Source organism: Psammomys obesus, unplaced genomic scaffold, assembly GCF_907164565.1.
Source record: "Psammomys obesus unplaced genomic scaffold, mPsaObe1.curated_primary_1811, whole genome shotgun sequence".
Classification (NCBI taxonomy): Eukaryota; Metazoa; Chordata; class Mammalia; order Rodentia; family Muridae; genus Psammomys; species Psammomys obesus.
The window spans coordinates 1089-21815 of NW_026588562.1; the positions used below are offsets into that span (position 1 = coordinate 1089).

Here is a 20727-nt window from a genome sequence, read left to right on the forward strand (position 1 = left end):
GCTTTATTTGTAATAGCCAGAACCTGGAAACAACCCAGATGTCTATCAACAGAGGAATGGGTACAGAAATTGTGGTATTTTTACACAATGAAATACTACTCAGCAATCAAAAAGGAGGAAATCATGAAATTTGCAGGCAAATGGTGGGATCCAGAAAAGATCATCCTGAGTGAAATATCCCAGAAGGAGAAAGACAAACACGGTATATACTCACTTATATAGACCTATAAGATATGATAAACATAATGAAATCTATACACCTAAAAAAGATAATCAAGAGAGCAGACATGGGGTAAGATTATCAATCCTCGTTTTGAAAGACAGATGGGATGCACATTAAACATTGACAGGAGTCTACTGAGCGCATTTGAAAGACTCTAACTAGCAGTGTTTTCAAAGCAAAGACTCATGACCAAACCTTTGGCAGAGTACAGGGAATCATAAGAAAGAAGGGGAGTTAGTCTGATGAGGAAAGGATAGGAGCTCCACAAGGATCAAACATATCTGGGCACAGGGTCTTTTCTGAGACTGACATGCAACCAAGGACCATGTATGAATGTAACCTAGAACCTCTGCTCAGATGTAGCCTGTGGTAACTCAGTAACCAATTGGTTTCCCATAGTGAGGGAACAAGGACTATTTCTAACAGGAACTCAATGACTGGCTATTTGGCCTCCCCACCCCCCAAGGGAGGAGCAGTCCTGTTAGGCCACAGAGGAGAGCTTTGCAGCCAGTCCTGAAGATACCTGATAAAACAGGATCGGATGAATGGGGAGGAGGTTCCCCCTATCAGTGGACTTGGCAAGGGGCACGGTGGAGATGAGGGAGGGAGGGACTGGGAGGGAATGAGGGATCGGGACACGGCTGGGATACAGAGTTAATAAAATGTAACTGATAAGAAAAAAATAAAATTAAAAAAAATAAAAAATAAAAAATAAAAATCACTTTTAGAGGCCTCACAGTGGTGGCACGCACATTTAATCCCACTCACTTGAGAGGCAGAGACAGAGGCAGGCAGATCTGTATGAGTTTGAAACCAGCCTGGTCTACAGAGTGAGTTCCAGGACAGCCAGAGCTACACAGAGAAACCCTGTCTCAAAAAGAAAAAAAAAAGGCAACTATAAAATAACTCTAGATTTTTTTCAAAGCAGAACTTCCAAGATAGCAGCCTTAAAACATACTAATTGATTTGAATATATATATTTTTATGTATGTTTTTCATTAAGTATTATGTATGATTGAAGCTAGTGTCACAATGCTTACTTGTGCCAGAGCCGGAGTCTGAACATGTGACTTATTCTAAAGTCAAATCCTTAGGAGCTCACACAGTCATGAGCTCTGCCTCATGCTTTTAGCACACAGACACCTGAGCCAGCTGTACGATATTTATGTAACCGCATAAGTTAATTTGCTTGGTACCAATTATTGGTCAACTCAGAAATGATACATCAATCATGTTATGTAACCAAATGTCTTTCAGCATGCTTACAGCCCCATTAATATCTATCAGGCAGCTTCAGCCTTTGTGATTTATCTTTGCCACCACAGTATATATTATCCACAAAACAGTCCCGGTCACAAGCATATTTCAAATCCCAAACATTTTAGAAGATATTTCATAATATAATTACAGCAGAAGAATAAGTGCACGTGTAATGGCATTTACTTGCTCTGGTAAATTCAGAAGTAATAAGATGTGTATATCATTCTGTATCAATTCATTTCTTCCTAATTGGCTGTTTCCAGTACGACTTGCAACAGACCCTTTAAATACATTTCCTAATGTAAGTCCCTTTCTACTTCATTGAGTTGGAACATAGCTGAGGAAGTTATAGTGCCTCAGGTTTATTAAAATAGGACTTAATTTTTATATCATATAGTCTTTTCCAACAAGCAGACTGCCTCACAGAACTGCTGTGTAGTTTTATGAGCCAGGAACCACACAAGATGGATTAGATTCATTAGAGGCATGATGTCTGACTTGAAAAAAAAACATCTCACTGGCCAGGAACTGATCTACCTTACCTCCAGGCTGCATTTTCACATAATACACGCTATACAATATTTTTATTAATTGGCCTGGAAATCACCTTAAGGGGTTTAAATAGATTTAATGGTTTTGTTATTCTTTTCAACTAAAATCACCTACTTCCTAACCTTTGGCTATCATTCGGGATTTTGTTTAAAAGCAGATTCTGTTTCAGTAGATGTAGGGTGAGGCCTGAGAATGTATCATTTGCAAATTCCTAGGTGATGCCCATGAAACACACAATGAGCAGCAAAGCTACAAAATTTCCTTCAAAAATAGATAAGAGTGTATATCTCAGCGTTGCTGTCTTGCCTGTATCACCTCTGAGTTCCTCATCCTGTTGCAGTTGGAACATGTCCCCAGAATTCATAGTTGGGAAATTAATCCCCGGTGGAAAAAAAAAAAAAAGGATTGAGCATTCAGCCTTTGAAGAGGTTTGAAGAGGGTTAGGTTGTGGGCGCCACTTGTATGAGTTATTGCAGGAATGGGTTAAGTTATCGCAAGACTGAGTTCCTAACTGAAGAATGCATTTCTCTCCCTCTTCTACTTCCACTCCCCCTTCCTTTTTTCCCTTGCCTTTCCTTTTTCCTTTCCTTCTTCCTTTCATCCTGCCTTGTGAGTCTTCTGCTTGCAGTACAGAACACAACAGAGGCTCTTCCCAGACTGGGCCACCACAGACTTTGGATTTCTCAAAATGCAACACTGTAGGAAACGAATCTCTGCCCTGATAACCACCCAGTCTTAGGTATTCTGTCATAGAAACAACACACAGTGACTTAATACAATGGTTAATTATCATCGCTGTTCTAACCATAATTCTCCTGAGATAGGGATAATTTTATCTGCCATTCTGTTGTATTCTCAGTGCCTCCTGTACTTAATACTCAATTCTTATTGAATGTTGATCACCAAATGAATTTCTATGTATAAATAATAAAATGCTTTATATACGCTTGAGTTCATATAAACATTCTCCCAGCGATGTTATCCTAAGAATGTCACCAAAACACTAGAGTATTTTTCCAAAGATGTAGTAAATTTTGTCTATTGATAATAATGGCTTAAATTTATACAGAGAGTTGTGTTCTCACTACCTGAATCCTCACAACCCTGTTAGGGAAGGCTTATTTTAATTCCTATCTTAAAAACTAAATTGTTCAAACCTAATTGTCCAGTTCCTTATTCATATTTATCAAGCTATCAAATACCTTTGCTGGGATACAAACCCAAACAAGTGGACTCCATAGTGCACGCACCTAACTCCTACACCCTGAGATGGAGATCATGGAGTCACTCCACGGCTTAACTCACTGTGCTTTCCACCTGCAGAACGGTACTGTGCCACCCAACAAAATCCTGGATCTACTCAACATTTTGGGTACGCCCTTAACTTCAGTCCTCTTCTGCAGCAGCCCCACCAATTTTTGTCATGAAATAGTGTGCAGTTTTGATGGGTCACAACATGAAGAGCAAATACCTAAGACCAGCTCAGTAGATTAGGACTCTGGACTGGTCCACATGGAGGTACTCTGAAGGGTAGATACCTACATGAGTTTTAGACTACATGCCCATCGAGAATTTGAGGAAAGGTGGTATACGATGCTGGTGTTCTCAAGCTGGAACCTCTGAAAAGTTTTAAGATGTAGCCCTAGAAGAAGATCTAGACCTCTTCCATGTTCCTGGTTGACACCGCCTGATACTAGTCACCTGAACTGTAAACCTTCCCATATCAAATTAAAGGAATACAGATCTTGTATGCTTTTAAACACAACACATTTTTTTTTAATTGAGGGATAATATGTGTCATTGTTTGTGACTAGAATAAAACCATGCAACTATTTTGAGAGATATGTCACTATGGTAACAATTTTTCTGATTGAATTTAGAGTTGCAATGCCTTCAGCTACGGGAAGATACAGTTTTTAACAGCAGGTGTTGTGTATCATGTTACATGGGGCCTTGTTTTGTTTTACACCACGTAAGATTTTATGTTAGGCTACCTAATGTAAATCCTATAGCACAATATAGCACAATATCATGATGCATGTCCGGTCATTTAATAGAAATCTTACTTTACTGGTTAGAGACTGTTTTCAAAGACAAATGAAGAGTGAATGATATTAACAGGAGGAAAACCATAAAATATTAGGGGATCCCACAGTCAATAGTTGTATTTGTCAATTAATTTTATTTACTTCTACAAAATGTTTCTTGAATTAATAAAAGTTAACATATGTATCTGTATATCACAGTGGGGATTTTTAAATTTTTAAATGTTTTATTACTGTACTGTGTGTGTGTGTGTGTGTGTGTGTGTGTGTGTGCACGCGCGCGCATGTACATGCTGTGGTACGCAAACAGACATCAGAGGGCAGCTTTGTGAGTAGGTTATCATCTTCTGCCTTGTAGGTCCTAGGGATTAAACTTGTCTTCTCACTTGGCAACCTCTTGCCAACCTAGTATGTTACAGTTATATTATTTTCTTTGATAACATCAGGTCTTTTTATCTGGTTACCTACACAGTGGTGAATGTATTCATTTTTTTTTTTAATTTCTTATTCAGTGGCAAACATTTTCCAGATATCTTGCAAACAGTGAAGACCATAAATTTTCTTCTATCCTAACACTTAAGCTGAAGTAGAACTGGAGTTTCAAAACAATTAGAACATCAACAGTGATGACTTCCCTCCCTGAGCCTTTGAGACATCCAGAAATGTATGTATTTTAACATTTGGTCTCCAGCAACTACTGCTGATTTGGAAGATTCTGGAATCTTTGAAAGAAGGCACTTCACTGCAGGAAATGAGTCACTGGGGGCGGACTTTGGGGTTTGATAACCCATCTTCACTTTCTGTTTGCTAACTACCTCCTGTTGGCCAACACCGTGACCAGCTGCCTTTCTGTCCCTGCCACCGTGCTTTCCCTATAATCATTGACTGTCTCCCTTCAAACTGTGAGCCAAAATAGGCCCTTCTTCCACTAAGAGTCTCAGCAACTAAAACACCAGGAGTCCTCAGCACTTCATTTACAAATTTAGAATAATCAACAGAAATCGGAAACGCGTACGTTTAAAACTCTCCCCTCGTTTATAAGGAAGATGTAATACTTAGCATCAGTTAAAGGAGTTTGTCCTTCAGTCCTGACAAACAGCCCCATGAGCTTGCTCAGAAATCTACTGTACAAATTAGGGAACCTGGGTACTTTCCTGAGGTGTTAGAGCTTATGAAATGAACAAAGTGACACACTGAATGTCTTGACAAAAGTTCAGGCGCAATGGTTTATGCTGGATAAAATTGGCTAGTGGAATGTAATAAGCATTCCAAGTCATGAGACACCAGATGTGAGCATTTCCTCAATCATATATAAAGTATCTTTGTGTAAGTATACTTCACGTAAGTGGTGACATTATGAATGCTGTGTTTACATAGGAGATCCCAGAACTTCAGTGTTTGCATACACATCAGCTACGGTTGCCATTAATACTGCTCTTTTTCTTTTTGAATGTCAGATGAGTAAATCGTAGGAATAAAATAGTAAGCTTGCTTAAAATGAAAGGCTTTACTCGTGATTTTGATAGTTTGCTACCATATATTAAGATGTGACAGGCAAGTGAATTCTTCAACCAATTAGTTCTATTCATATACAGCTCTTATTTCAAGTGCCTTCATAAATATTTTTACAGAATTAGAGATGTAGTAAAACATACTACATTTTGATAAATATATGAAATATGTCAGTACGATGAGTTTTCTGTTAGTCAAACTATGTCCACAACATTTTCAAAACCTTGCGTTTATCATCTATGAAAAAAAAAATACTGTGGTCTTGTTTTTTCTTGATTCTCTTTAAATCCTTAAAATATTTGATTTTCTTAAGTCACCTGCTTAAATGCAAAGATGAAAGTTGGTGAGAGAATGGGGCTTTAAATCATTATGGTGAACTGAAGAAAGACAATCTCTCTCAGTTACTGCAGGTGTATGCTCCACACCAGCGATACCCTCTGCCCTATACCATCTGATAGTATCACTCATTCCGTCAAAAAGAATGATGTTATTTGAAAGCTTTTGCATATGGGTTAATTATTTTCTGCAGTAAAATCCCAGGGTGTGAAGTAAAATTGTAGGTAGGTGAGCCAAGAGTAAATGCTGCATTCTTAAAGTTGCCATAATTTTGGTCCAGTGGTAGAACTTACGAATTTTATCTAAATACCCTAACGAGTGGAAATGAGCTTTTTTTTTTTCCCATTTCACCAGTGTCCATTCTGATCACTTATTATCATAATACTAATATCTTTCCCCAAGCAGGCCAGAGGCAGCTGCTATGAACAGGGCTGACCAGATAAGGAAAAGAGGCTCTGTTGCTGGGGAAGGACCCTTTCTAACTGGCTTAAATGTGCTTGCTTGTTTTCCACTTTTGTTATTAAAATAGAAGTGGAAATCTGCTCTCCCAGGCCTATCAGCATCCCGTTCCTCAGCCGGCCTGACCTTGAGGCGGTGCAGCTGCTTCGGTGGAGTTAAAAATGGACCTTCAAGCTGGCTTTAGTTTCTGTTGCCCTGCGTGCGAGTGACCTCCCACTGATCTGTTGATCACACCCTCTTTACCACTTCTGTTGTTATTTTTCTTACCGAGAGTTTTTAGCCTGGACAGCCGATCCTGCTTTTCAAGGCCCTAACATGCACGTCCTTGCTCGCGTAGTCCCAAAGTGTGGGGAGTGGTGCTCGAACCTCTCTTTGAATAATACGCACCCCAGGTATCCCAGTTGCTTCGTTTTCATCAACCTGGCTGAAAATATCCACTCATAGCAAATCCTGTGTGCTGGCACGGGGCAGCAGGCTTAGTAAGAAGGGAAAAACGTTTGGCGCCTTGCTTTTATGGGTGTGCGAGCCCCTCTGTTCCCTTTTGTTTAGGACTCCCCGGGAAGAGTCACGGAGATTATACCAGCAGGATAACACTTTATTCTCATGCCTTCAGGCCTTCTGAAGACCTCTAAAGCTTAAACTCCTTCCAAAACAGACCCACCAGGAACTTCAGTTCTGGGAATGGCAATTTCTCCTAACTATCCTGCGGGTAGAGCAGGCAACAGTGGTTTTGTTTAGTTTCTTGGCACTGGCCCCCTTCAATTCAAGCTCTGTGCTTTCCAAAGCCAGGTCTTAGAACAGGGCCAGGCTCGCCTTGGCCGCGAAGAAAACGGTTTAGTCACAGATGTAGCATCCCCAAAGATGCGCCACTGATTCCTAAGGGAAGCTGAAGCTAGAGAGTCCTTGCCACAACCGACCACCTGGGTCGGACTGGAACTGATGGCAGAACGTGGACATAAAGGATGCTCACAGGACACCGACTCAACCAAACCATATTCAGGATGACACAGCAAAGCCTTGGGTCATGGCTAACAGGACCTGGAGCTTTTCTGCAGCCTGAGAAGCTTCTTAGTCAAGTCCTGGGCAGCTTGCGCCTGTAAGCACGCGTGAGCTGTGGGCAGGGTCTCACATCAAAGAATCTGGGTTAGTGGCCGAAGGGAAATGGTCCTTAGGTGAATTGCATTCAGGGTGACCAGTGGCCTACCCAGGAAACAGCAGGTGCCTACCCAACTCGAGGCTGATCTTCAACTCCCAGACGCTGGCCTGGGCCCCAGCCTTAGTAACTGGAACTGAAATGCGACCTGACCCGGCAGGGGCGGGCCAGGGCACGGGCCAGGCCCGTGGTGGTGCAGGTGGGCGTGCCGGCCAGGCGGGGAGGCTGGACCTATAAAGCGCTCTCTGTTCCGGAGGAGGAGCGGCTGGTGCAGCCTGTGCTGGTGGGCGCGGTGCCCCGCAGCCTTCGGCTCGCTGGGAGACTGCGCAGGGGCCCACTGTCCAATAATCCGGCTCCTGGGGGGCGCCTGCCTCGGTTTACCCCTTGGCGTCTGGTGAAATCCCGGCAGGTGAGCGGCGGGAGGAGGCGGGAGTGGGCAGGGTCTGACTTTGAGCTTGTTGGCTGTAGTTGGCGGCTCTGCTCCCAGAGCTTTGTCAAGTGGAGTTACCAAGGCTGGTCCCTCCCTTTGGAAGGGCAGTGCCCGGGCTAGTTTGCTCTGGCGATGCCCGGACTCTAAGGAGCTTGTGCACTTCTTGCGTGCTTTTGCAAACTTGTCTCACTTTTTCCTCCCAGCGCCTAAGCAAAGATCGTTCTGCTCCGCGAGGGAAACAGAGCCGTTGACTATGGTTGCAACCGGCAGTTTGAGCAGTAAGAACCCGGCCAGCATTTCAGAGTTGCTGGACAGTGGCTATCACCCTGAGAGTCTGCTAAGTGGTGAGTCGCCCGGGTGTGCACCTCTTTCCCATCCGAAGTTCGCGGCCCCTCTCTAGATAGCGTAAGCTTCCCTGCCTGAGAGCGCGAGACTTCATTTCCTCCTAGAGACAGAGAGGACTATGAAATCCATCTGAGATGTCTTTCTAAACTTCCTCAGCATTGTCTGCTCACCAGAAATAAACGTAACGAGAACACTGCCTTGGGACATTAAGTGTACATCTGGGTATGCATTTAACTCGTGTAACCAGCACCACCACGTTTTCCTCCCAAATTCTTCCCTGCCCCTTTGCCAGCTAATCCCTCTCTTCCCCTGAGAACCATCCTTCAGAGTTTTGTTACTAGTAATTTTGCTTTAGAGTGTTAGAAAATAATGCAATACGTGTTCCTCTGAGTTCGGTTTGCTTTCCCACAGCTTAATACTTTGGAGCTATATCCTCCTCATCAATGTGTTCCTTTTCATTACTAAGTAAGGTTCTGTTATGAAAGGTTACCCACTCTGCCATTCTTAATGTCAGAAGAAAACTTGAACAGCTCTGGTTCTACACAGAGTCATCATTTGCAACCTTAAATGTCAGTTTTTAATTTAACAGGCAACTCTACTATCAGAGTGTTGTGGGCACAGATTAAATAGTTTAAGGTCTTTAGATCCCCCTCGTCTGTAACATAAAATTAAAACTCTCAAAGTGTCTGCTTTCCTTGTAGATAAAATATAGATAAAAATACAGATATAATTTGGAGTCTATTAGTAGGAATTTTTTTAAATTACCTAAATGAACACATGAAGTCGAAAGCCAGTGGAAGTGAAGGTCTGTGGGCAGCGTGGTGTGGCAGCCTGCCAAGTAGCAGGATTAATTTGGAAGATAGGTGACCCAATGCAGAGCTATCTTTTTTCCTCTGAGCAAACCTAACTTTGTTTTCCTGGGTCTGTTTTGTTTTGCTCAGCTAAGAAAAACCTACCCAGCCCAGTTATAAATAACCTCATGGACCTCAGAGAGCCCCTCCTCTGTGAGAATCAATCCAACAGGTCAGAGCTAAAAATGCACCTTCAGGCCATTCTAGTAAAGACTTTTAAAGAAAAATAAAAAGCTGGTAGATCATTGGTACGATGATGGACTTACTTAAAGGCATTCAACAGTACTTTGTTAAGCAAAAGTAATGATTTTTATTCCAGATGTTCTGCATCTTCTCTATGAAAATACTAAAATAAACTTGGAAAACCCTACAGAGAGAGCAAGCGAGAAAGGAAATCACTAGTAATCTTGGATAGATATTTGCTGCATAATCTTCAGGGCAATGGGTAGACACAGAAATTTCAAGTTATTTAGACCTATCCACATTATTGATGAGAGTCTTTAGTACGCAGATAAGCTTTCAGCCTTGAAAGGTTAAGGCTCTTGTCCTGTTGCCTGCTTGGTTAACAGCAAAGTGGGGTAAGCTTTAGAAAGCAGTATCAAAACCAGAAGCTAGAAGTGAACAGTCTTACTATGTCAAGAAAACATTGCTTCTCTCTTCTTAAACTTTGGTTTCTTTCAGATTTCGACTACTGGGATTATGTTGTCCCTGAGCCCAACCTCAACGAAGTGGTATTTGAAGAAACTACATGCCAGAATTTGGTTAAAATGTTGGAGAACTGTCTGTCCAAGTCAAAGCAAACCAAGCTCGGTTGCTCCAAGGTCTTGGTCCCCGAGAAACTGACCCAGAGAATTGCTCAAGATGTCCTGCGGCTCTCCTCCACGGAGCCCTGCGGCCTCCGAGGCTGTGTTATGCACGTGAACTTGGAAATTGAAAATGTATGTAAAAAGTTGGATAGGATTGTGTGTGATGCTAGCGTGGTGCCGACTTTTGAGCTGACACTTGTGTTTAAGCAGGAGAACTGCTCGTGGACCAGCCTCAGGGACTTTTTCTTTAGCAGAGGTCGCTTCTCATCGGGCCTTAGGCGAACTCTGATCCTCAGCTCAGGATTTCGACTTGTTAAGAAAAAACTGTACTCTCTGATTGGAACGACAGTCATTGAAGAGTGCTAAGGAGGGAAAAACAATGAAAGTTCTCTAATGAGTGGATAATAAACCTCTGAAGCTACTCTATCAGTCATGTGTAGTTTGCCTGCCTGCTCTCACCAAGAACGCCCAAATTTAGGTCATCTTCCTTCTGTGTTCCTCGCCCATAGCAATTTTATTAGTAGTAGTATTATCACTATTACTACTGCTACTATTACTTTCAAGACATAATCCAAGAGAGAAATTGTCCATATCTATATATCCATATGGAATGGAATGGAATAAGGAAGAAAAAGAAGCAATCCACTTCCATTTTATATTTGTCTAATATTTACCAGGTTGTCTTAGTAACAGAAAAAGAGCCACTTTGCCTAATTTGACTGTCAGATGTCCAGGGCTTGCTGTTGTTGTGTTCTCTCCCTGCCCCTCTCCCCCTCCCTGTTCCCTCCCTCTCCCCTTCCCCCCTCCCTGTTCGCAGGGTGATCTTCACAATGACAGGACCTTACCAGATGATGCCCAGCCCATCCAAATAACATAGTGGTCCTCATCACCAGATTCCCACTTGAATTTAAAGGATCCTTACACAACAGGGTACAGTCACATTGATAAGGTTTATTAAAACATCATCTTATAGAGAGTGAGTAAACATCACAGTAACAAGAGCATGGCCTTCCGGCCCAGTGTTCTCCCCACACCTGTGCCCAAGGGACAAAAGGCGTACATCATATTTAAATGAGGACAGGATAACTTCCAGGGCCTTTGTCGTATCACGTCAACCTGGTTTTCCTCGTTATCAACTGTTGAATGTCACTTTTTTCATATTGTCTTTAATTAGAAAAATAAAGGTGACACACTGGCTTTCTGTAGTTGATTTGGACTGAGCAAATAATGATTACCCATCTGTAAAGAGGGAGAAGAGTAACCTCAGAAGCTGCTCCTTTCCAGTCCGCTTGGTAACACTGCTGCTTGGTGCCAGTAAGATGCTTCATGAAGCATCTCACCACATCAGTGCTGGCTCACCTCTGGCCTCTTCTGGGAACTGGACCATCTTTTTAGTTACAAATGTGTTTATATTTGCAGCGCCTGATTTGACTTGGAGATGTCGTCACTACTACAGACTAGATATGAAACTCCCGAGAACTTAAGACAACCACTGCACACATCCAGGCTCTGTCCACCATATTCCATGCCCACTCCTAGGAAACAATAAATGACCCGTTTTGGTTGGGTTTTGCCTTATCCTGAGTACTTAAGTAATTTTCTGTTTTTACGGCCATGAGTTAATTTACCCTTCACATCACTCTGCTCTATTCAGCAAGGTCTGTTCATCACTGGGTCATGGAAAGGAATGAATTCAGGTCTACTGGCTTTTAGTATGAGTTCCTTCATACACCTCAGGCACCAGCATGGCTGGGATAGATGTTTTCATCCTGACCTTACACAATCAAGCCTGACGCAGTTACTAGTCCTGCTGGTGGCCTAATGCATCGTTGTCCCAGTGAGCAGGTGTTCTGTCAAATTGTGCTCCTTGAATGCTTGAACAGGCACTGCAAAGGCGGTCTTCATAGGACTGGGCTGATAGACAAATCCCTGTTGCTTTGTAGGCTTGCAGACGTTCAGGGTTTTGAAAGTCACTGTATTTCTGTAGCCATTCGAGCCACTCCACCTGGGAGAATGGTGAGGCTTTTCAGGCATGGACATTGAGCTTTTTCCCACTAACAGTTCTCGTTGGCTCTCTTTTGCCTATTTGACTCACAAAATAGTAATTAATGGCTTACAGAGGCTGTTGCAAAGATATTCCTGTTAAAGGACATTAAAGTCTTGTCTATTTTTTACAATAAAACATTATACATTCTTAATTCTCATGAACTCTTTGTTTTTTCTGCATTTCTGTCATGATCACTCTCAGATAGATTTGACAGTATGTGGAGGAAGATAATATGAAGGAATCATGGAATTGTAACCTCTATTGTGTTTTTAAATTGCCATCCCAACTTTTCACCCTTAGTTTTAAAAGTTGGAAATGATGTAAGCTCTAGTTCACTGTAAATACTGGCATTTTAAAATAAAACCATTGCATCATTCTGTTAAGTGTTTCCAATGGATGTCAATGGCACAGTAATGTGACACCAGAATCTATTTAGAAAACACTAAAATAGACTCTTCCACAGAAGAACAGTTTTTCCAGTGTTACTTTTGCTCTGTTGCTGTACCTTGCCAACCTTTACTTTTTATACTGAATTTTACTTTAATATTAATAGTTTTAAATTTCAAGGTTTTATTTATTTCTCTCTGCAAAAAAAAAAAAAACAAAAAAAACAAAAAAAACAAAAAAAAAACACCTAAAATTATAATTTGCAATTAAAATATGTTCAGTAGTATTTAAGATGTCAAGTTTTGGTTGAGTTCACTTACAAATAAAAAATAGTGCACAGTAATCAAAGACATTGAAGGTGCTTTATAATTTCATAGTAATTATTAATGCAGAAGTGCTGGGTTACTTCTTGCTGAGGGAACTATTTCATTTCTGTAAACAAATATTGGTTTCTGTTATGGATTCAAGGCTTCACTATCTAGTTTTGTTTCAATAGCTGTAAGCTTTGAGGAAATCTACTTTTATCAACACGACCACTGTGGGGGTGACTGCCCGAATACTAATCAGTGTTTGGAGAACTTTCAGATGGACAGCACTTTCAATGACCAGCACACACATAATTCAAATCGATTTCAGTGCTGCTTAAGCAAAGGACAGAAGCATTAAGCTTACAGCTGACTTAGCAACATGCCAGTAGGAGTGGCATGAGATGCAAAAGCTTATTTCCTCAAAGAGTTAAAGGCTACAAATACAAGATCAGGTACTGGCAAGATGCCACCTTCCCAGGGCTCTCCTTGGTGTGCAGAGAGCCCTCTTGTTCTTGTCTTCCCACTGTCTTCCTCTATTTGCCTATCTGTAATCTAATCTAATCTCGCCTTCATATAAAAACACCAGTCTTAATGGATTACAGCCCCCGAGGAGAGGCATTATTTTAATGTATTTGCTTCTTTAAAAGCCCCATCTTCTTACCAGGGGGAGCAGCTTTACCAGATCACAGGGGAAGACAATGCAGCCAGTCCTGATGAGACCTGATAGGCTAGGGTCCAGAGGGAAGGGGAGGAGGACCTCCCCTATTAATGGACTTGGGGAGGGGCATGGTAGGCAATGAAGGAGAGAGGGTGAGATTGGGAGGGAATGAAGGAGGGGGCTACAGCTGGGATACAAACTAAATAAACTAATTTATAAAAAATAATTTTTTAAAAAGTTTGTTTGTTCACTGTCTACCAAGTCCTTGTCTGCTATGACACCAGTAGACACCAGTCCATCATAGTTATGTATACATGGTGTGTTCCCTACCATAGCCATTAAGTTATGACTATGCAGAGATCTACTAAAAGTCATTATAAATAAAATGAGATTATTTAAAAAGGAGACTAAGGGCTCAGCAGTTAAGAGCACTGGCTGTCATTGCAGAAGACCTGGGTTCAGAATTCCCACCACCCACATGACAGCTCACAACTTCTTGTTACTCCAGTTAGGCTTCTGGTCAGATTGCCTAGCACCAAGAAAACAAATTACGGAGGAGCCAAGATGGCAGTGCCGGGAGAGCACTGTGTCTGAGAAGCGGGACAGCACTCTCCGTGCAGCGACCAGGAGACTGAACTCTGGGCCCTAAAACAACAGCTATAGTGTTTCCCAGGTGAGGGGAGGCTCCCACAGCATGGGAATCGGTCGGGTACACCTAGCCAGAACCTGGAAGAGATCCCGGGTAACACGGACACTGGGTCTCAGGCCAGAGCCGCACGCCTGCATGTCCCGATCACTTTCCCAGGCTGATAGGTGGGCACAAGGGAGCCAGAGACTGAGAGTCCCAGTCACAAGAAAACCCCACAGGGAAGGAAAGTTGCGAGTCACTCAGTCTTTCCCTGGAAGGTCTCACAGACCGAGGGTACCCACCGCCATCACAACTGAGCTCCCACCACGCGGAGAGCTGTGCGCCCAGCTCATCGGTACAGACGAGCTGTGCGCCCCAGTGCAACACAGACTGGGAATCCCTGTCCGGAGAGGGCCCCGCAGGAAAGGAAGAAACCGGGCTGCTTGGGTCATCTGATCGGCTGCGTGCCCAGCTCACTGGTACAGACGAGCTGCACGCCCCAGTGCAACACAGACTGGAAATCCCTGTCCGGAGAGGGCCCCACAAGGAAGGAAGAAACCATGCTGCTGGTGTCACCTAGGCTTTGCCTGGGGAAAGTCTAGCAGACCGCAGATCGCACACAGGCAAGTACACCCAGCCATCACAGATCCGGGCCCAAGCAGGGAGCACAGAGTCTCCCAATCTCTGGCTCCCTTGTGCCTACCAATCAGCCTGGGAAAGTGATCGGGACACGCAGGCATGCGGCTCTGGCCCGAGATCCAGTGCCCGCGTTACTGGGGATCTCTTCCGGGTTCTGGCTGGGCAGCAGAGAGTGGACCCGACCGATTCCCACGCTGTGGGAGCCTCCCCTCACCTGGGAAACTCGATCACTGTAGTTTTAGGGCCCAACTGTGGGAACCCAGCTCCCACAGCTAGCAGGCGGGCACACGCTCCGCCAGCCCAGAGGCCTGCTTTGTACCAACTACTCTTTACTGTGTAAAGAACTGTGTGCCCCAAGACACCAGAGTCTTAGAGTCACTGTCTGGAGAAACCCTCACAAGGAACAAGGAACAAAGCAAAAAGGACAGACTTAGGCAACCCAGTATATCCCCGGAAAAGGTCCCACAGACTGACCCAACCCAGGGAACTGTTGTGCCCAGATAGCCTGCTGTTACCAGGAGAGCAGTACTCACCCGCCACAGATTACCTCTTGGGTTCTGGAGCACAGAGCCCCAACCTCAGACCTACAAAAGACCGGGAACCCTGAGATCAACCCCCAGATATTGCTCCAAAGGGCAACCAGTTATCCCTAACAAAACCGACCAAACCATGGGACACACAGGTTACAGCAGCTGATCACTAAATTTACAGCAAGAAACCCAGAAGGAGGGCAGCTGTCTCCAGGACTTCTCCTGGTGAGAGGAGAGCCCTCTTGACTAATCAGGACCACAGTTACCACCCAGGTCTCTATGCCTGAGGTGAGCTGTAGCAATGCCTGAAAAACACCGGCCATCCAGTGACTATACCCAAAAAGCTGAGAGGGCTTCCTTCAGGAAAAAACCATCTTCCTGCCAAAGGGATTCTCTCCACTACAAGAGTCCAGGAACAACCAGAAAACTAACTTCAAACAACTAAGATAGCCCAATGGGTAGAGGACAGCATGAAAGTTCAACCAACAAAAGCCAGAGCAATATGGCATCTCCAGAACCCAGTCATCCAGGGGCAAATAGCCCTAGACACCCCAGCATAATTGAAATTCAAGGAGATGACCTAACATCTATGCTCATGAAGAAGATAACAGAGGAAACGAATAAAATACGAAAAGAAATAGAGGAACATGCAGCCAAACAGTTTGTGGCCTTTAGAGAGGAAATGCTTAAATCACTGAATGAAATAAAAGAAACAGTGGATTGTTCAAACAAACAGCTAAAGGAACTGATGGAAAAACATGAAAATACAGTCAGACAGGTGAAGGAAACCAACAAAATAGCTCAAGACCTGACGATAGAATTGGAAAAATTTTTAAAAAACACAAATGGAAGAAATTATGGAGAGAAAGAACTTAGGGAAGAAAGCAGGAAATACAGAGGTTAGCATAACCAATAGGCTACAAGAAATGGAAGAAAGAATCTCAGGTGTTGAAGATACAATGGAAGAAATAGATATATCTGTCAAAGAAAATGTTAAATCTAAAAAATTCCTGACACGGACCGTCCAAGAAATTCAAGACAATATGAAAAGACAAAACCTAAGAATAATAAGAATAGAGGAAAAAGAAGATTCCCTGCACCAAGGCCCAGAAAATATTTTCAACAAAATCATTGAAGAAAATTTCCCCAACTTAAAGGAGAGGCCAATAAGAATACAAGAGGCCTATAGAACACCCAATAAATTAGACCAGAAAAGAAAATCCTCCTGCCACATAATAATCAAAAACGTAAGTATACAGAACAAAGAAAAAATACTAAAAGCTACAAGAGAAAAAGGTCAAATAACATATAATGCCAAACCCATTAGAATCACACCTGACTTTTCAACACAGATTATGAAAGCCAGAAGGGCCTGGACAAATATCATGCAGATCCTAAGAGAACACAGATGTCAGCCCAGGCTACTATACCCAGCAAAACTCTCAGTCCTCATAGACGGAGAAAACAAGATATTCAATGACAAAAACAAATTTCAACAATACCTACAAACAAATCCAGCATTACAGAAGACACTAGAAGGGAAAATACAACCCAAGAAAACTAGCTACATTCAAGAAAACACAGGAAATAAATAACCCCACTACAGTAAAACAAAAAGCAACCAAGCACACAATCATATGACCACAGCCAACATCAAATTCAAAGGATCAAACAGCCACTGGTCATTAATCTCTCTCAATGTTAATGGACTTAATTCTCCAATAAAAAGACACAGACTAACAGAATGGATGCGTAAACAAAACCCAGCAATCTGTTGAATACAAGAAACACACCTAAGCCACAAAGATAGACATTACCTGAGGGTAAAGGGATGGAAGACGGCTTTCCAAGCAAATGGATGCAAGAAGCAAGCAGGAGTAGCCATTCTAATATCTGATAAAATAGACTTTTCAACAAAAATTAATAAAAAGAGATGGGGAAGGACACTTCATACTCATCAAGAGAAAATTCCACCAAGAAGACATCACAATCCTGAACTTCTATGCCCCAAACAAATACAAGAGCACCCACATTTGTGAAAGAAACATTGATAAAACTTAAACCACACATAGATCCACACACACTAATAGTGGGAGACTTCAACACCCCACTCTCAACAAAGGACAGGTCAACTAAACAGAAATTAAACAAAGAAACAATATCTATAACAGAGGTCATGAATCAAATGGACCTAACAGACATTTACAGAACCTTACACCCAAACACAAAATAATTTACCTTCTTCTCAGCACCTCATGGAACCTTCTCCAAAATAGACCACATAGTTGGTCACAAAGCAAGCCTTAACAGATACAAGAAGATTGAAATAATCCCTTGTATCCTGTCTGATCACCATGCAATAAAGCTGGACCTCAATAACAACAGAAATAGCAAAAAGCCTACACATACATGGAAACTGAACAACTTGCTACTGAATGACAGCTGGGTCAGGGAAGAAATAAAGAAAGAAATTAAAGGCTTCCTAGAACTCAATGAAAATGAAGACACAACATAACCTAACTTGTGGGACACAATGAAAGCAGTGCTAAGAGGAAAGTTCATAGCACTAAGTGCCTTTAAGAAGAAATTCGAGACAGCTCATTCAAGCAACTTAATGGCCCACTTAAAAACCCTAGAAAAAGAAGAAGCAGACACACCAAAAAGGAGTAGACAGCTGGAAATAATCAAACTCAGGGCTGAAATCAATCAATTAGAAACAAATAAAACAATTCAAAGAATCAATGAAACCAAGAGCTGGTTCTTTGAGAAAATCAACAACATCGACAAACCCTTAGCCAAGCTAACTAAAAGGCAGAGAGACACCACCCAAATCAACAAAATCAGAAATGAAAAGGGGGACATAACTACAGACACTGAGGAAATCCAAACAATAATTAGGACTTACTTCAAAAGTCTATACGCAACAAAATTTGAAAATCTAAATGAAATGGACAATTTTCTTGATCGATTCTACTTACCAAAGCTAAATCAGGATCAGGTAAATCAAATTAAATAGTCCTATATCCCCCAAGGAAATAGAAGCAGTCATCGAAAGTCTACCATCCAAAAAAAGCCCAGGACCTGATTGTTTTAGTGCAGAATTCTACCAGACATTCAAAAAAGAGCTAACTCCAATTCTCTTCAAACTATTCCACACAATAGAAACAGAAGGAACATTACCAAACTCATTCTATGAAGCCATAGTCACCTTGGTACCTAAACCTGACAAAGACCCAACAAAAAAAGAGAACTTCAGGCCAATCTCCCTTATGAACATTGATGCAAAAATACTCAACAAAATACTCACAAACCGAATACAAGAACACATCAAAGATATCATCCACCATGACCAAGTAGGCTTCATCCCAGGTATGCAGGGGTGGTTCAATATAAGGAAATCCATCAATGTGATCCACCATATTAACAAACTGAAAGAAAAAAACCACATGATAATCTTCCTAGATGCTGAAAAAGCATTTGACAAAATCCAACATCCATTCATGTTTAAAGTACTGGAGAGATCAGGGATACAAGGCACATATCTAAACATAGTAAAGGCGATATACAGCAAGCCTATAGCCAACATCAAACTGAACGGAGAGAAACTTAAAGCAATCCCACTGAAATCAGGGACAAGACAAGGCTGCCCACTCTCTCCATAGCTCTTCAACATAGTACTGGAAGTCCTTGCTAGAGCAATAAGACAGTTGAAGGAGATCAATGGGATACAAATTGGAAAGGAAGAAGTCAAATTATCACTATGTGCAGATGATATGATAGTATACGTGAGCGACCCCAAGAATTCAACCAGGGAACTCCTACAGCTGATAAACACCTTCAGCAAAGTGGCCGGATACAAAATTAACTCAAAAAAATCAGTAGCACTCCTGTATACAAAAGACAAAAGGGCTGAGAAAGAAATTAGGGAAACAACACCCTTCACAATAGCCACAAATGACATAAGGTACCTCGGAGTAACCCTAACCAAGGAAGTCAAAGACTTGTATGAAAAAAATTTCAAGTCTCTGAAGAAAGAATTAGAGGAAGATATGAGAAGATGGAAAGATCTCCCTTGCTCATGGCTTGGCAGGATTAACATAGTAAAAATGGCCATCTTACCAAAAGCAATCTACAAATTTAATGCAATTCCCATCAAATTGCCAACACAATTCTTTACAGACCTGGAAAGAAAAATTCTCAACTTCATATGGAATAACAAGAAACCCAGAATTGCTAAAACAATCCTCTACAATAAAAGATCTTCTGGAGGTATCTCCATCCCTGATCTTAAGTTGTACTATAGAGCAACAGTTTTAAAAACTGCATGGTACTGGTATAGAAACAGAATGGTGGATCAATGGAACCAAACAGAAGACCCAGAAATAAACCCACACACTTATGGACACCTGATCTTTGACAAAGATGCCAAAACCATACAATGGAAAAAAGATAGCATCTTCAACAAATGGTGCTGGTCCAACTGGATGTCTACATGTAGAAAAATGAAAATAGATCCATACTTATCACCCTGCACAAAACTGAAGTCCAAGTGGATCAAAGACCTCAACATAAATCCAGACACATTAAATTGGCTAGAAAAAAAAAAAAAAGTGGGGAATACCCTAGAACTCATTGGTACAGGAAAAAACTTCCTGAACAGAACACCAACAGCACAGGCTCTAAGAGCAACAATCAATAAATGGGACCTCATGAAAATGAAAAGCTTCTGTAAAGCAAAGGACACCGTCATCAAAACAAAGTGACTGCCTACAGATTGGGAAAGAATCTTCACCAACCCTTTATCTGACAGAGGACTCATATCCAGTATATATAAAGAACTAAACAAACTGAAAAGCAACAACAATCCAAGTAATCCACTTAAAAAATGGGGAATAGAGCTAAACAGAGAATTCTCTGTAGAGGAATATCGAATGGCAGAGAAGGACTTAAAGAAATGCTCAACCTCATTAGTCATTAGGGATATGCAAATCAAAACAACCCTGAGATTTCACCTTACACCCATCAGAATGGCCAAGATGAAAAACTCAAGGGACAACACATGCTGGAGAGGTTGTAGAGAAAGGGGAACCCTTCTCCACTGCTGGTGGGAATGTAAACTTGTACAACCACTCTGGAAATCAATCTGGCGCTTTCTCAGACAACTAGGAATAGCGCTTCCTCAAGATCCAGCCATACCACTCCTAGGCATATATCCAAAAGAGACTCAAGTACACAAAAAGGACATTTGCTCAACCATGTTTGTAGCAGCTTTATTTGTAATAGCCAGAAGCTGGAAACAACCCAGATGCCCCTCAACTGAAGAATGGATGCAGAAACTGTGGTACATCTATACAATGGAATATTACTCAGCAATGAAAATTAAGGAAATCATGAAATTTGCAGGTAAGGTGGGACCTGGAAAGGATCATCCTGAGTGAGTTGTCCCAGAAGCAAAAAGACACGCACGGTATATACTCACTCATATAAACATACAACATAGGATAAACCCACTAAAATCTATGCATCTAAAGAAACCAAGCAAGAGAGAGGACCCTAAC

The 20727-nt window shown here is 41.9% G+C and overlaps 1 protein-coding gene across 1 annotated transcript; it reads left to right on the forward strand.

Annotated features, from left to right (window-relative positions):
- Positions 1–7815: 7815 nt before the first annotated feature.
- On the forward strand, positions 7816–12224 carry Ddit4l (DNA damage inducible transcript 4 like). The gene is made up of 3 exons (XM_055604346.1): positions 7816–7949; positions 8174–8314; positions 9848–12224. The coding sequence occupies exons 2-3, from the start codon at positions 8224–8226 to the stop codon at positions 10336–10338; spliced, it is 582 nt and encodes a 193-aa protein (XP_055460321.1). The 5' UTR covers positions 7816–7949; positions 8174–8223; the 3' UTR covers positions 10339–12224.
- Positions 12225–20727: the final 8503 nt, after the last annotated feature.

What these genes read in the sequence shown, in the direction of transcription:
- Ddit4l (XM_055604346.1), top strand. Translation starts at nt 8,224, where the DNA reads ATGGTTGCAACCGGCAGTTTGAGCAGTAAGAACCCGGCCAGCATTTCA. An exon ending in CCCTGAGAGTCTGCTAAGTG is followed by an intron (nt 8,315 to 9,847) that starts GTGAGTCGCCCG and finishes GGTTTCTTTCAG; the next exon opens with ATTTCGACTACTGGGATTAT.